This window comes from Marmota marmota, unplaced genomic scaffold (genome assembly GCF_001458135.2).
Source record: "Marmota marmota marmota unplaced genomic scaffold, marMar, whole genome shotgun sequence".
Classification (NCBI taxonomy): Eukaryota; Metazoa; Chordata; class Mammalia; order Rodentia; family Sciuridae; genus Marmota; species Marmota marmota.
Window position 1 is genome coordinate 6,751,260 of NW_026000243.1, and position 17,065 is coordinate 6,768,324.

Consider the following 17,065-nt stretch of genomic DNA (forward strand, 5'->3'; position numbering starts at 1 on the left):
TTTAGGGAGCATTCCAGACCCAAACTATAGCAAGTGAATAAGTAATACTCCACTACTCAAAACTGAAGTTTTGTCTTAACTCTTTTTCCACTTTAATGTTACTATGAACCCAGGGTTGTTTTACCACCAAACTACATCCCCATCCCTTTTTATTCTTTATTTTAAGATAGGATCTCAATAAGTTGCTGAAGCTTGCCTTGAATTTGCCTCAGTCACATGAGTCACTGGGATTACAGGCATGTATATTTTCTTTCTATTGAAAAATACAAATAAAAAGCCCCAAGATTTTAAGGCAATGAGAGCTCTTTGAACACATGTACAACTAATTATTTTGCAATAATCATTTGCAAGATATTCACTACCCACTTGCAATGATGTACTTATTAATCTTGAATAAATTAGGGCCTCAGGGATACCCTTCATCATGTCAAGCTGTTTAGAAGAAAATTCAATTAAGATGGAAAAGTATAATATCACAGCATTTCTCTCTAAGAGATTATATTGGGAAAAAATACTTTCCTAATACTTCTAGAGAATGTCTTGGCAATAGAATTTAGGAAAGAATTTCTGCATTTTCTGAAGGTAAAGGTAACTCTCCAAATCTGTACCACTTCTTCCTCTGTGCATTCTGACATGTGATCATTAATTATAGAACAGCTATATCACTGTTTATGCTGGTAAAGTTTTCAGCCTGTGAAGGGACCAGATAATATGTACTATGGGAACAATTCCTTGCTCTGCTTTCAAAGACCTCTTAATTGGAAAGCATGTCATTAGTCACTAAATTTTCTACTATGGATTTTACCTTCTTGGGCATCTTCAAAGAGGACTATAAACTCTTGGAAATCCCAGCCCCTGGTCTTATTATCTCTGTTCCCCAACTGTGTACAATAAAGCCTTATGCATAACAGGCACTCAATAAATACTAAACTAAATTGACCCTATTATTCATTTTAAACTAGCCATTCCTATTTGTCCCTTGCTATTTCCTGTGTCTTTTATATCTTTTTACTTCATGTCCCCTCACTTGCTGCCTTATCTCAAATTTGATGGCATGTAACAGCCACAATAGATTTGGAAGATCTTAAGCTAGTAGGACTCTAAGTAGAATTTCTAGGGATGAAACTGTCATCACCTTACTGAATTCATAATTATTTCTCAAGTTCTCACCAAACATGTTCCTTCATTAAGCACAATTCTATTGAGATTCTTTTCTTTCCTCAGCTTACAAGCCTTAACTATAATATTTCCTTCCACTCTCTTTGATTCAAACTATCTCTTTAATCTGTCATACTATTATTTTTCTGTCTCCTCCCCCTACCTTTACCTGCCATCTTGTTTGTCTCGTACAAAGCACAATATTGTTCTAATTTCAGAATAGCTACCCTGCTAATCATGAAAACACCTTTTCAGATCTAACTCAGACTCAGGATGAAAGTCCACTCTTCTGAATATTCCTGAGACCATTTCTGCTTTGGTCTCACTGGGGTTGTTTAATATATAATGGTCTGGGTATAGTGCTTCTCAGTCATTGCCACTAAGAACTGTGGACATGGAGGCTTGGCTGAGAACAGCCTGGCATAAACCAAAATACCTCTCTTCTTCTCTCCACCCCTCCCCTCTCCTTTCCTCCCCTCCTCTCCCCTCTCCTCTCCTCTCCTCTTCTTTCCTCTCCCTCTCTGTTACTTGAATTTAAGGGTACTTTACCACTGAGCTACATCACTAGTTCTTTTTTATTCTTTGAGATAGGGTTTTGCTTTTAAGTTGAGGGGAGAGGTGCTAACCTATACACGAGTCTATGGAGGAATAGTACTAAATGATCAAAGGATTCATCTAGCTCTACAAATTATGTAAGTTAAAATTCTCAGATAAAAAAAGAGATGATACTATATTTGTGAAATAAGAACAGGATACTATAAGAAGAGAAATTTTAGAATTGAGTACTCTCCTCCCCACCAATTAAAGCTCTTGGGAATTAAAAATATGATGATAGAAAAGTAAAAGTTTAATAGAAATACTGGAAGTATTAGAAGTATTAGAAGTATCAGAAGTGAATATAAGATACATTTTTAAAAATAGACAATATCTGAGATCCAATATATAAGTAATATAAGCTTCAGAAAGAGATAACAGAGGAAATTATATAAGAGGGGAAAAAACACTCAGGACTGAAGAATATAATCTTAAGATAGAAAATGCTTATAAAAGTAACTAGAACATTGAAAAAAAAAGCCCCAACACCAAATAACATCAACATCATGAAATACCAGAATATGAAGAATAAAGAAAAAGAAATCCTACAAAATATATAATTTTAATATGACATTTGTCTGTCTTCCATTACTATAACAAAATAGCTGAAGCTGGGAAAGAAAATAGGTCTAAGAGTTGGGAATATAGCTCATCTGGTAGAACACTTTCCTAGCATATGCAAGGCCCTGGATTCAATTCCCAGCACCCCCAAAAGTAAAGAGGTCTATTTATCCCAAAATTCTGAAGGTTAAGTTCATGGTGCCAGCTTGGTTTTAGTCAGGACTCCAATGACAGGACAGGAAACCAGAGCATGAGAAGGGCCCAGTAACAAAACCCACTGGGCCCACACCTGAAAGTTCTCACCACTTTTAACATGGCCACACTGAGGACCAATCTCCCAATATGTGAACCCTTAAGGGATACAAAACCCTTGGAGGACCCAAACCATATATATCCATGACATAATACATAGAAAGTGATAAAAAATCGAGGTATGTACAAGGTACAGAGGTGGGGCATATGCCAAGTCTGGAGGTCCACAGAGGACTTTCTAGAGGAGATAAAGCCCGAGTATTGGAAACTGGATGAAAGTACGTCAGGTTGACAGAAATAAAAAAAGGTAAATAAGGTGGAGGAAAGACATGAGCAGAGGTACCCTGTAAGGTTCATGACAGGGAGAAATGGGAGTTGAAGCTAAGGAAGAGTCCTGGACATATACAATGCAAAGGGATATGGGCTGCCTCCTGTGGTGGTTAGACAATGGAATATTTTACATTCTATAGTAGTAAATTCACATTGTAGATGATCACTCGGGGACATTAAGACCAGAGGCATCATAGTAGTTCAGGCAAAAGACAGGAGAGCCTAAATTAGATAATTGTTGTAGAAATAAAAAGGAAAAAGAGAATACTAGAGTATTTGGAGAAATTAAATAAGCAGAATTTTGAGTGTATGGGGAACTGGGACCCTGTGGGGAATAGTGAGGGAAGAAGAGGAGACCAGGATGATTCTCAGGAGTGTGGTTTTATGTGATGTTAAGCCATCCTGAGTTTGGAATATGGGAAGAGAAGCCAATTAATGGGGAAGGAAGATGGTGAGTTCAGTTTTGGCCCTGTTGACTTTGAAGGGTCTAAGAAACATCTATGTGTTTGTGTCTGTCTATAAGCAGGTAGTTGGATATATAAGTTTGAAAATTAGGGATGAAGTCAGGTCTAGAGATACAGTTATGGGAGACACTGGTGGGCAAGTGGTACTTAATCTATGGCTATGAGTTCTTGCATGGAAAAGAGGAAATGGAAGATAATGCACATGATAAGAAGGATTGTTGGGTAAAGTATCAGGCCTAGCTAGCACCCACCTTATTTACTAATGTAAGTGCTAAACAAGTTCACTGATAATAGATGTAAAAGGAAGGAAAAGAGAGAGGGGAAGAAAGGGGGAAAAGGAGGGGAGGAGGAAGGAAGGAGTGAATATGACTGAACTCTTTTCTAAGAATTGAAGAAGGCAGAGAGCCTCATCCTTAGAGATATGTTTCTCAATGGCCTGGCATCTTAGGAATTTTACTCAAGGACTTCGGAGAGATCTTTGATTATCATTGCTCTTAAGTCTCCAGAAAAAGAATTCTAAACTAAATGTATCTTTGGCTAAGCCAAGTGGGAGAAACTGTTAATTACTAAAAAAATATATAACTTTTTCTGATTGTTTGAAAAACAAGCAACTGGTCAGTCTCCAAGAAAGGAAACGCTTTTCACTCTAATGTACACACTACTGACATGTCAACTGCAATGCAGTGTGGTAGGTGATATCTATAATCTGCACTTGACTCTCCCCTCGTCACAGCTGAACTTGCTCTAATTCCTACACTTCATTTTTGTGATATATTAATAAGGGGATTTTAGAACTAGAAAGGGCCATGGAAATTTCTTCTTCCAAACTACCCATTTTAAAAAATAATAATTATGCTGCAAAGGTTGTGTCTCACTAAAGATCAAAAAGAGTTCACAATAGAACTTGGGCTAGAAACCAGATCTTACTAGAAGGCAGTGTTCTTTTTAGATGATGACAAACAATGGAATTTAGCCCAGCTTTGTTTTTCAGTCCATAATTTAGGATTCCAATAAGATTGCTTAATTTTCACCAGTTTCAAAGCAGCAAGGAATGGCCCAGATCAAGCACCACCCTCTTTAGGAGGCCTTCAGATTCTCCTATGAGTTATGCATTCTATTCTATGTGCCCAAGGATTGCTATAAGTAAATCTCATGACATTCATTCTCTGACAATTATACAGTTCTCTACCAAATCTTTTGAAAAACTTTTTTTTTTTAATACCAGGACCTGAACTCAGTGGCACTTCACCACTGAGCCATAACCCTAGCCATTTTTATTTTTTACTTTGAGACAAGGTCTCCATAAGTTGCTTAGGGTCTTGCTAATTTGCTGAGGCTGGCCTTGAACTTCCAATCCTCCTGCCTCAGCCTTCCAGTTCACTGAGATTGTAGATGTGCACTACTGAGCCCGGTTTTATAAACTTCTTGAGGGTAGGGTTACTTCTTATTCATTTTATTATTTTCTTACAACCAGTAATAATCAGGTATTTAATTAGAGAGAGAAAGAGAACAGGACTGAGGCTATCCTGTACTTAGATAACAACTGTTGCTCATGGTAATTTTATTCCATATCATAGTGAAGTCATGCCCAAGCAAGGTTCAACCTTTTATTCTGGTCTTAGTCCTTCTGTGTTGTTCCTAAGAACCACCTACAGAGAAAATGGAAATGATGGTAGTAGCCATCTCATTTTAAAGACCTACTTAAGCTACTGAACAGGGCTATCTATGCCTTAGATGAAGTTCAAGACCATGACCACAGTCACATCATCCTCTGAGCAAGAGAAAACTTTCAACACTAAACTTAGGCTTCCCCTGCATTCTGTTACTAAGCAGCTAGTAGAACAGGAAAAGGTATTCACCTTACTATTTTCAAGGTAACAAAAAGCTGAGTCAGGTGAGGTTGGCTGTGTTCCAAAGTAAACTCGAACAGAAACCATCTGAGTGTTCCTGCTAGAAAGGACAGACTTGGAAAGTATAAAAACCATACTCTGCAGCAAAGTAATATGCTATGATCGCCACATAATCTGCTTTAGCACTAACCAACACATATCCCATTCCTACTAAAAAGCCACTGCCCCCTCCAGGATTAGGTGATGTCAAATAGTCATTTTTTACCCTCCTGAGGTCAGTGACTAAAAAGCAAAGGACAGTAGTCTAACTTAAACAAGTATACTTCCCTGCGGAGAGAATTCCAGGTTTCTTCCCCATAAACACCAGGACTAGGTACAGAGCACTAGATTTGGAAAAGAAATTCCCACTTACAAAACACTCTGGTCAGCTGTTAGATATTTTCAGTTAATCCTTACAAGATCCCCTGAAGGTAGGTATTAATGTCCCTGTTTTAGAAAAACAAGTATGAGATTCAAGGAGGTTAGGGAACCAAGATTTTATCAGCAGAAATGACAAAACTAGAATTAAATTTAGGTCCAACACTCCATGGATTGATATTCTATTATATGACTATATTTCCCCTTAAAGGAAAATTTAGGAACCCAGTTTCCTTTAGGAAAATCTAGGAAACAGAATGCACCTGTACTAAAATAATACTTGACTTCACTCTTTTCTAACTCAGCCTTCCATGGGTCCAGGTGTGAACTAGTTTATATCTTTCTCCAGAGATTCTTAGGCACATGAGACCATAAGATCTGATAGATTTGACTTTTAAGTATACTCTTTTGGTCAGTCCTAATCCAACACAATTTTAAGACATAACATATGGGTGGGCCCATGGAGGATGATACAAGGTTTTTCTTAGTAAGGAAAACGAAGTGTTACATAAAGAAAATAGGTAATATTATCTACCCAACTCTACCGCAATTGTCTCTCAGCCTTTATATATGTTATTTCCTCTTCCTGACACTCCACCCACACTGCCTAACTACACTTGCTTGTTTTTCAAGGAAGCTTTCATGACACCTTCCTGTAATCTTTGTCCTAGTTCTCCCAACTGAATAGGAACCCTCTGTTTTCATAACATTCAACAGACTCTACTAAAGTATTCATTATATATGTCATAATAGTGTGTTAATTTAAGCAGGTTAAAGACAAGTTCCTTTTTTGAAGATTCATGAAAACTACTTTCAAGAGTAGAAGGGTAGATAAGGTGCCAATCTAATTCACTGAGTTGGGGGGTAGAAGATAAAAGAACAGTCTTTCAACAAATGGGTGGGAAACTTGATATTCATCAGTAAAAGAATGAAGTTTAATCCCTACCTCACATTGTATATAAAAGTTCATTCAAAAATGCATCATTGACATAAATAAGAGAGCTAGGGCTGAGATTGTAGCTCAGTGGTAGAGTGCTTGCCTCGCATGCCTGAGGCACTGGGTTCAATCCTCAGCACCACCTAAAAATAAATAAATAAAATAAAGATACTGTGTCATCTTCAACAAATGGTGCTGGGAAAACTGGAAATCCATATGCAACAAAATGAAACTGAATCCCTTTCTCTCGCCATGCACAAAAGTTAACTCAAAATGGATCAAGGAGCTTGATATCATCAAATCAGAGACACGGTGTCTGATAGAAGAAAAAGTTGGCTACGATCTACATACTGTGGGGTCGGGCTCCAAATTCCTCAATAGGACACCCATAGCACAAGAGTTAATAACTAGAATCAACAAATGGGACTTACTCAAACTAAAAAGTTTTTTCTCAGCAAAAGAAACAATAAGAGAGGTATATAGGGAGCCTACATCCTGGGAACAAATCTTTACTCCTCATACTTCAGATAGAGCCCTAATATCCAGAGTATACAAAGAACTCAAAAAATTAAACAATAAGAAAACAAATAACCCAATCAACAAATGGGCCAAGGACCTGAACAGACACTTCTCAGAGGAGGACATACAATCAATCAACAAGTACATGAAAACATGCTCACCATCTCTAGCAGTCAGAGAAATGCAAATCAAAACCACCCTAAGATACCATCTCACTCCAGTAAGATTGGCAGCCATTATGAAGTCAAACAACAACAAGTGCTGGCGAGGATGTGGGGAAAAGGGTACACTTGTACATTGCTGGTGGGACTGCAAATTGGTGCAGCCAATTTGGAAAGCAGTATGGAGATTTCTTGGAAAGCTGGGAATGGAGCCACCATTTGACCCAGCTATTCCCCTTCTCGGTCTATTCCCTAAAGACCTAAAAAGAGCATGCTACAGGGACACTGCTACATCGATGTTCATAGCAGCACAATTCACAATAGCAAGACTGTGGAACCAACCTAGATGCCCTTCAATAGACGAATGGATAAAAAAAATGTGGCATTTATACACAATGGAGTATTACTCTGCATTAAAAAATGACAAAATCATAGAATTTGCAGGGAAATGGATGGCATTAGAGCAGATTATGCTAAGTGAAGCTAGCCAATCCCTAAAAAACAAATGCCAAATGTCTTCTTTGATATAAGGAGAGTAACTAAGAACAGAGTAGGGACGAAGAGCATGAGAAGAAGATTAACATTAAACAGGGATGAGAGGTGGGAGGGAAAGGGAGAGAGAAGGGAAATTGCATGGAAATGGAAGGAGACCCTCAGGGTTATACAAAAGTACATACAAGAGGAAGTGAGGGGAAAGGGAAAAAAAAAAACAAGGGGGAGAAATGAATTACAGTAGATGGGGTAGAGAGAGAAGAGGGGAGGGGAGGGGAGGGGAGGGGGGATAGTAGAGGATAGGAAAGGCAGCAGAATACAACAGACACTAGTATGGCAATATGTAAATCAGTGGATGTGTAACCGATGTGATTCTGCAATCTGTATATGGGGTAAAAATGGGAGTTCATAACCCACTTGAATCAAAGTGTGAAATATGATATATCAAGAACTATGTAATGTTTTGAACAACCAACAATAAAAATTAAAAAAAAAATAAAAACACAAGAGACTCTCTTCAGCTTTAAGGACATACATAAAATGAAAATGAAGATATTCTATACACACAGAAACCAAAAGAAAGCAGGGTAGTTATAGTTACATCAGACAAAATAGACATTAAGTAAAAAACAAACAAAAAAAACTATAAAAAGTGACAAAGAAAGGCATCATATAATGATAAATGGGTTAATTCATCAAGATAATATATTAATTATAAATAAGTATGCATACAATATTGGAGCACCTAAAAATATAAAGCAAATAATAATAGATATAATAGTGAAAAAAGACAGTGATATAATAACACAGGACTTCAATACCCCACATTCAATAATGGATGAATTATTCATACAGATAAGCAATAAAGAAGCACTGGACTTGAACTACACTTTAGACCAAATGGACCTAACACAGAAATTCCATTAACAGTAGAACACACATTCTTCTCAAGTACACAAGGAACATTCTCCAAAATAGCTCTCTTTATCTATGGGTTCTGTATTAGTGAATTCATTGAATTACGGGCCAACAACCTTTGGAAAAAAATTGTGTTTGTACTGAACATGTAGATTTTTTTCTCTTGTCAGTACTCCCAATACAGTAATAACAACTATTTACTCAACATTTACATTATGTTAGGTATTACAGGCATTCTAGAGATGATTTAAACTATTCAGGAGGATGTGTATAGGTTACTATGCCATTTTATATAAGGGACTTGAACATCACATATTTTGCTATATGCAGGGGGTGCAAAGGCACGATTATAAAATATACTAATGGATAGCCTTTGTGTTGAAAAATGATAAAATTATAGACTTATTCAAATGGCTAGGAAGGGATGAAGAGCACTGGAAATGGCAAATATATGATTAAATATGAAAGAATATACAGACATCCTCTGACTTAACAAAGGCTCAGTTTAGGATTTTTCAAATTTATAATGGTGTGAAAGTTATATGCACTCAGTAGAAACCACATTTCAAATTCTGAATTTTGATGCTTTTCCTGGATAGTGTTATGTGGTGATGCTGCAGCAGCAAGCCACAACCAGCCAGCCACAAAATCCTGGGGTCACCAACCAATATCCATACTCTGAATGTGCTGTGTTCGATAAATTTCAAGAGATATGCAACATTTTCTTATAAAATAGGCTGTGTTAGGTGACTTTGCCAACTGTAGACTAATGTAATTGTTCTGAATGTGTTTAAAGGAGGCTACATCACAGATTGTTTAGTAGCTTACATGCATTAAATGCATTTTGAACTTACAATTTTTCATTTGTGAGGTTTTTTTGGGTACGTAACTCAATTGTAAGTACAGGAGCATTTGTATATTCATTCTTTGAAAAATACAAAATTATTTACAGCAATAATTGCAACACTGTTGGACTGTATATGTGTGTAAGAAACTCCCTTTTCATTGGAATAGTTTACTTTAATGGTTCACATAATGATTCGTGTGTGTCTTTGTGTGTGTTTGTGTGTGTGTGTGTTTATATTTATGGTATAATTAGTTCATTACATATATGTATGTATGTGTGTGTAAGAATATATATAGGCATGAAGGGAGGGTAGAAAATGAAGCCATGCTGGAACAAAGTTGCAATTTTTTATCAAAATTTAGTATTAAATAGAGTACAATATAATAAAGATTTTTACTATAATCCCTGGAACAAGCACTAGAAAAAAATTAAATATCGCCCCAAAAAGAGGAATTTAATGGCATGTTATTATTAAATTATTTATATATTAACTCTCAAAAGACAGCAAGAAATGAGGAACAGAGGAATAAGAAATTAAATTCTAGACATTGTAACATCAGGAAAAAAACAATGAGAGACATAGAAAATAAAATGACAGATGTGATATAACCACATCAATAATTACATTAAATATGAACGGGCTAAAAAAAAAAGACAGAGATTGTCAACCAAACCATGTAAATTCTCAAAAAAAAAAAAAATCTCCCTTTTATCTGTGTACACTTTTGAAGAATACTAGATAAATATTAATGGAGGTAAATCAAAAAAGGAAAATAAATGACATCCAAGAAACAAGAGAGCCAAAATAGGAACAAAGCAAAGAGAATGTGAAAGATGGTGCTGGATGCTCTAGAATAGTAATCAGCTCAGTTCTGGAGAACTCTGTCTCTAGGAATAAAACAGAGCATCCAGAAGAAACATTTTTCTTCTTAATAAATTCTAGTTAACACTCCTAATTTCTATCCTATAGTCTCATGCTACTTTCTGGTGCTGATAATGTCTAAAACTTTATTTGGCAGACATTTGATAGATCTGTTAGTTCTATGGATAAACAAAGTGAAAAGGATGTGGGAAACTAAACAAATAAAAAACAAGGCAACTATTAACTCTGGAAAATAAAAGGTAAAGAAAACAACCCTTGATATGCTAATTGGTTAAGCAGCCATTCATTTCATAATCACTTACTGAGTGCTCGCTGTTGCCTGGCCATGTTGTAGGCACTGGTCTGACAGCAATAACAAAATAGATCAAACTCCTTCTAAGTGACTTACATTTTAGTAAATGGACACAGATGCTTGAAAAGGAACCTGTCTGTAATATAAGTGATTCATAGGTTAAGGAAAATCTGCAAGTATATATGGATTGAAAAGTGGGACATACCTGCTATTTTCCACAGAATAGCCAGGGAATAAAGTGACACTTGAACTAAGACCCATGTAAAATGAAGGAGAACCACTGGTAGAATACCATTTTAGAAAGAACAGAGGGATGAAGGGTGGCAGAAGATAGCTGGGCATGATCAAAAAGTTAACCCAGGGCCTTCCTGGCCCTGATAAGGACTTTGGATTTACAGAGCAATATTAATGAAACTAATGATTGAAATAACATGTATGTTGTAACCAGAATGAAAATAAAAGGATAAAAAAGAGGGAGGAAGTTGTAGGAGAGTACTAGGAAATTGGTAGATAATACCTAGCAGTGATAAATTACTAGATTGCAACATGCACACAGTAGCAAGATCTATGGATGTAAAACCAGAAGAAACTGCTGAAAAAGTTGAAAGTGGCTTCACTAGAGAGGCAAGGAGGGATGGAGCATGAAACTGCTACTTGTCATCTAAGTTTCTCATAATACTTGATATTTTTAAAATTATATGCATTTTTTTTAATTGTGAAAGAGCTTAATATCAGGGCAGGGGAGATCCCTTAATTGTCAATGTGGAAGATGTGAAAAGATCCTGAAAATCTAGTGGGTGATAAAGGATGGGCCAACAGCTAGGGCTGGAATGGTTATTGTGTTAGCTTTCTGGTGCTGAGACAAAGACATCTAAAATAATCAACTTAATGGAGAAAAGATTTATTTTGGCTCCCCGATTCGGAGGTTCTAGCTCATGGTTGGTTAGCTTGTTGCTTTTGAACCTATAGGAAAACAGTACATCACTGCAGAGAACACAGAGTATAGCGAAGCTGCTCACAGCATGACAGCAAAGAGGAGGAAGAGGCTGGGATCCCAATATCCCCCTATAGTGCACTCCCAGAACAACCTAACTTCGTCCCACTAAGCCCCACCTCCTGAAGGTTCCACCACTTCCCAATGGTGCCAAGTTGGTGACCAAGCCTTCTGCTCATTGGACTTTGTAGGATATTCCAGATGCAAAGTATAAAAGCTGTGTAGATGATGGGTACTTTATGTTCCTAGGGAATCTTTTTTTCCGTCGGTCTTGGCCTACCATCTACTCCTATAACATAATACCACAAACTGGATAATGCAGAACTTTATTTCTTATAGTTCTGGAGGCTAAGAAGTCTAAAGATCAAGGCCCCAGCATATAGTGTCTGGTGAAGGCTGCATTCTCACATGGCAGAATGGCAAAAAGAGGGACCAACCCCATTCATCAAAATCCTTTACAAGCATACCTAATCACGTTCATGATGGAGGAACCATCATTGCCTAATCACCTCTTAAAAGCCCCAACTCTTAATATTACCATGCTGGCAAACACCTGAATTTTGGAGGGCACACTTTCAAACTATAGTAGTCACCAAAACTGTTATTTTCCTCTTACATTACATATTTTTTATGCCCCAGGGAAAAATAAACATTTTTCTTCTTAATAAATTCTAGTTAACACTCCTAATTTCTATCCTATAGTCTCATGCTACTGTAAAAGAGATAAAAGCAAATCATGCCTGAAGTCTTTTTTAGAATGAGGTGATGTTTATATAATTACTTTGATGTATATAAATTTGAATCATATTGACCATAATCTTCATATGCCCAAAGTCTTGTTTTCCAAATTATTTTCAAATTAGATGAAAAATGGCATTGTGATGCCATATACATATCTAATTGAGATTTTTCATCAATTTGTATTATTTTATGAATCATCTATTCATGTCTTTTGTTCATTCATCTTTTTTATTAATTTGTAAAAGCTCTCTAGTACAATAGCCATAGAACTGTTACAAACCTTATACCTTATACCTGCTACTAATAACATATAGCTGCTACAAACTTTTTTAAACTGTCTTTTTGATACATAAAATGCTTATACAGCTGAATTTTTCTTTTTTACTTCCCTCCTTTGTTTATACTTAGAAAGATTTCTTTACCCTGAGACCAATGAATATTTACCCATCTCCCACTGCAGTTTTTACAACCTTAGGGTTAGTAATGATCTCTTCATCACATAACTTACCTTATGAACAAGACTTCAGTGACAGAACATAAAAGCTTATTTGATAAGAAACAGCTGACCCTTCTTGATGTGGCTCATGATTTGGACTCCTTAGGCATGTAATTTATTTCTTACCAAAATACACACTTATATGTCTTCTTGAATGATCACTAACAGCTGTTCCTAATCTTTTAGGTGTCCTAGAACATTGATGGCAAACTTCAAGGGCCATGCTCTCCCAGGGAGCTTCTTCCTGATAGTTGGACTGTGGTGGTCAGTGAAGTACCCACTGAAGTACTTTCACCAGAAGGGGAAGAACAGCAGGCTCAACCATTATTACCAACGTCTAGAGGTCATCGAGGCTGCAGTCAGGATTCTGTTTTCAGTCATTGGTAAGAGCAGGGTCATTTGGTCCGGGGAATCTTCACATCATACCAGAACCTTTAATCCACTTTCTGGGCTCTGTGAAGTAGATGTTTCACTGGCAGAGACAATACAACAAGGATTTTCGAATAGCCACTAGGTTGTTTTATCATAATACCTACTGGGTATATTGTTAACAGAGTCTTAACATTGTATATAGACTATGAAAAACTACCAAATAAACTATACTCTTTGTCCTAAAAGGACACTGGTTTAGGAGGTTGTTGAAGCAAAACACATACTGTATGAAAAAGATATTAAAAAAATAGCCAAGAACTACATTAAAGCAGAGTAAACTTATGTACATGAACTAAAAAGTACTAAATGGAGTTTACAGTTAGTTTAGGAAAAATCATTTTTCCTCATTTGTCTTTCCCTCTAGAATATCAGGGTAGTTAACTACCATCTGGCCGGCATGCCTTCCCTCCTCAAATCTCAAGCAACTATAGAGGGGGGGAAGTTTGCACAGGGGGGGGGCTAGTAAGGTAAACAGTGGAAAAGAGTGAAAAAAGCCAACAAGGAATGAGCACTGACCACAGTAAGGGTTCCTCCTCAGAATCAGCCCTGCACTGCATTAAGTTAATTAAGGCTCTTATTCTGCAATTGTGCTTGGCCACTTGCCATCCTTGGCCTAGTTTTCCAGGAGGGAATGAAGCAAAGACAATAACTTCCCTTGGAGTAGGCAAAGCTCACCCAGCTTTGTTTGCTTACCTAGCTGAGACTTCCTGTTCTCAGTTCAGACATCAGAGATCTTTCTGGAGTTGAGAAATGACTGGGACCGTAATGATTTACATAGAAGAAATAGCCTCAATTTTGCCTAAATAAAGCTAGAAAAACTGTATTTGGCATCTCAGCTGGGTTAAAGTGACACTTGTTCAACAGCTATCTCTTGAGTTCTTACCATGTGTGAATGTTAGGAACACAATAAAGAACCATATTCCACTCACAAGGCTTCTATTCTGCTGTCACTGCTACTTCACATAGGTCATTTTCACCAACTTCCTGAACAATTATAAATTAGTTCAGAAAGGGACTGTTTTGGGGAACAGCATCCAGAAATGTTGTGATGGAAGACTCCCAGACTTCCTCAAGAACATTTTGAGTATAAGACAAATCTTCTAAGAGGTAGTGAAAGTACATGGGACAGACAGGTACTGAGAGCTGTGCTGGGTTACAGCTGCAAAAACTTCTGGCCCTCCTTACTTCTTGGATACAGTATGGCAACAAACAAACAAACAAACAAACAAAAACTGTAGCACCTTCACCTGCAGGTTACAGAGCTTGCTTGGTGCTGATATGGGAGCTGCTGTCCTCCCTTAGGTTTGTACAGGGATCTTCATCACAGTGTGTCTTTGCTCAGAGTCTAGTTCAGCCTGATTCTTTGGGAATACCTTTCACTGCTGACTTGGCAGAGCCCAAAGATTAGTGATCAGCTACATTCTCACTTAAGTGGTCTGGCCTTGTGTTCACCTTGGCTTGGAACAAATACACTGGAGGCCTGTGTATGGATGCATTTCTATTGCTTATCCTTCCAGACCCACAACTCCCAAAAAGGAGAAACAAAGGCCAGTTACCCACACAGATTACTTGGCCAATCTTATTTTATGATGAAGGAGCTACATCCAAGGCAGCAAAGCATAGGCAACCCTCACCCACATCTAGACTTGGTTCATGCCTATTATGGTTTGGATGTGAGGTGTCCCCCAAAGGCTCTTGGGTGAGATGCAAGAAAGTTCAGAGAAGAAATGATTGGGTTGTGAGAGCCTTAACCCAATCATTGAATTAATTCCCTGATGGGATTATCTGGTGACTGGAGGAGGTGAGCATTGGGGGCATGGCTTGGAGTATATATTTTATATCTGGAGAGTGAAGTCTGCTTCTCTGCTTTCTGATTATCATGGGAGCTGGTTCCCTCTGCCACACTCTTCCAACCATGATGTCCAGCCTCACCTCATCCCACAAGGAATGCAGCCTACTGTCTGTAAAGATTGAGACCTCTGAAACAGTGAGCCCCTACATAAGCTTTTCTTCCTCTACAGTTGTTCGTGTCAGGTCTTTCAATCACAGAAGTGAAAAAGATAACTATCACAGAAATTGGTAACAGGAGTGGAGTTCTTGCTGTGCCTAACATAATCGTGGTTCAGAAGCTTTTTGGAATTTGTGGGTGGAATTTTGAGATGTTTAGCAGTGCAAGATGGAAATGTTTTAAACTGTTGTAAACAAAGATTAATGACCAATTCTGGTGGGAGCTCAGAAGACCAGAATGCCAATAGGAGGGTGGACAGTGAAGACAGGGCTCAAGAGGGTTTAGAAGAAAAGGAGGACATTATCAGTAATTGGACTAGAGGCCATCCCTGTACTGTTCTGGCTGAGAAGTTGTCTGCATATTGTATGTCCTGAGACTTTCTTTGAGGCTGATTTTAAAAGTGATGGAGTTCTTAATCTAGCAGAAGAAATGTCTAGGCGACACAGCATTCAGGAAGTCTCATGGGTGTTACTGGCAGCTTTTAGCCAAGTTTATTATGATATTCAGGAGTAGAAATGTTTGAAGAACTTGAAAGGCAGGAGTAAACTGGGGCTAAGGAAGTTGCAATTGTTATAAGACTTTACTGACACTAAAGAAATGCTGAAGACTATCCAGAGGCAATAAGAAAGATGGCTTGAGGGCATCTCAGGAGCTGGCAAGCCCACACCCACCTCAAACTCACTGAAATAAAAGTAAAAATTCTCTTGAGACCAGTAGGACACCCTTCTTGCACAAGGGGGCCTAGGAAGTTTTTTCTACATGCTCAGCAATGCAGACATTCATATGCTGCTTCAGCAAGGGTCCCTGCAGACTTGGCTACTGCTCAAGATGGCAACAGTCTTGGTGTCAACCATGTGGTGCTGGTTCTGCAGGAATTCAGAATGTTGGAGTTAGGGGGTCATGGAGGCTTCCACCAAGATTTCAAAGGAAGGTCTTGGAAACCAGGCAAAGTGCAGCAGGGTCAGAGTCCCTGTGGGCATGCCCTGAGAAGATAAGGTGTGGAGATTTGAGGAGGAAGCCAAAGCTGCAGTGGAGACCCCCAAGATTAAGAAATGCCAGTAACATGGGACATCATCCTAGAAAAGCTGCAGGAATTGAGCAGAGACAAGCCAACACAAAGGCCACTTGGGCTGCAACCAACAAGGCCACAGGGGTGTAGCTACACAAGACCTTTGGAGAGGACATTATGCCATGTGCTCCAGATGCTGGACACATAACTATAGGCGCTGTTTGCCCAGCTGGATTTCAGTCTTGCTTTGGTCCCATTACTTTTTTTCTATGCCCCTATTTTTGTAAATGGAAATGTATACTCAGTATCTTTATACAATGGATACCTGTGAATTACTTCTAACTTTAGAAGCTCACAATGCCAGATTGCCTTGAGCCTCAGAGAAGACTCTGGACTTGAACTTTGAGCAATCTTGGAACTGTTGAGACTATAAGGACTCTTGGGAATGGACTAAACATAATTTGCATTGTCTTATGAATGTGAGCTTTTAGAGGCCAGAGGTGGAATGTTATGGTTTGGATATGAGAAGTCCCCCCAAAGCTTATACATGAGACAATGCAAGAAAGTTCAAAGAAGAAATGATTGGGTCATGACAGCATTAACCCAATCAGTGAATTAATCTTCCTGATGAGATTAACTGAATGGTAACTGAAGTGGTAGGGTGCTGGAGGAGGTGGGAATTGGGGTGGTGACTTGGGAGTATATATTTG

At 38.0% G+C, this 17,065-nt stretch overlaps 1 protein-coding gene across 1 annotated transcript in view; it reads left to right on the plus strand.

Annotated features, from left to right (window-relative positions):
• Positions 1-17,065, plus strand: part of Tmem45b (transmembrane protein 45B) — a 29,437-nt gene that overhangs the window by 7,861 nt on the left and 4,511 nt on the right. Inside the window, exon 2 of the mRNA XM_015499095.2 lies at positions 13,093-13,289. Within this exon, the coding sequence (XP_015354581.1) occupies positions 13,109-13,289 (181 nt within the window). The 5' untranslated portion in view covers positions 13,093-13,108. The remainder of the gene's footprint in view (positions 1-13,092; positions 13,290-17,065) is intronic.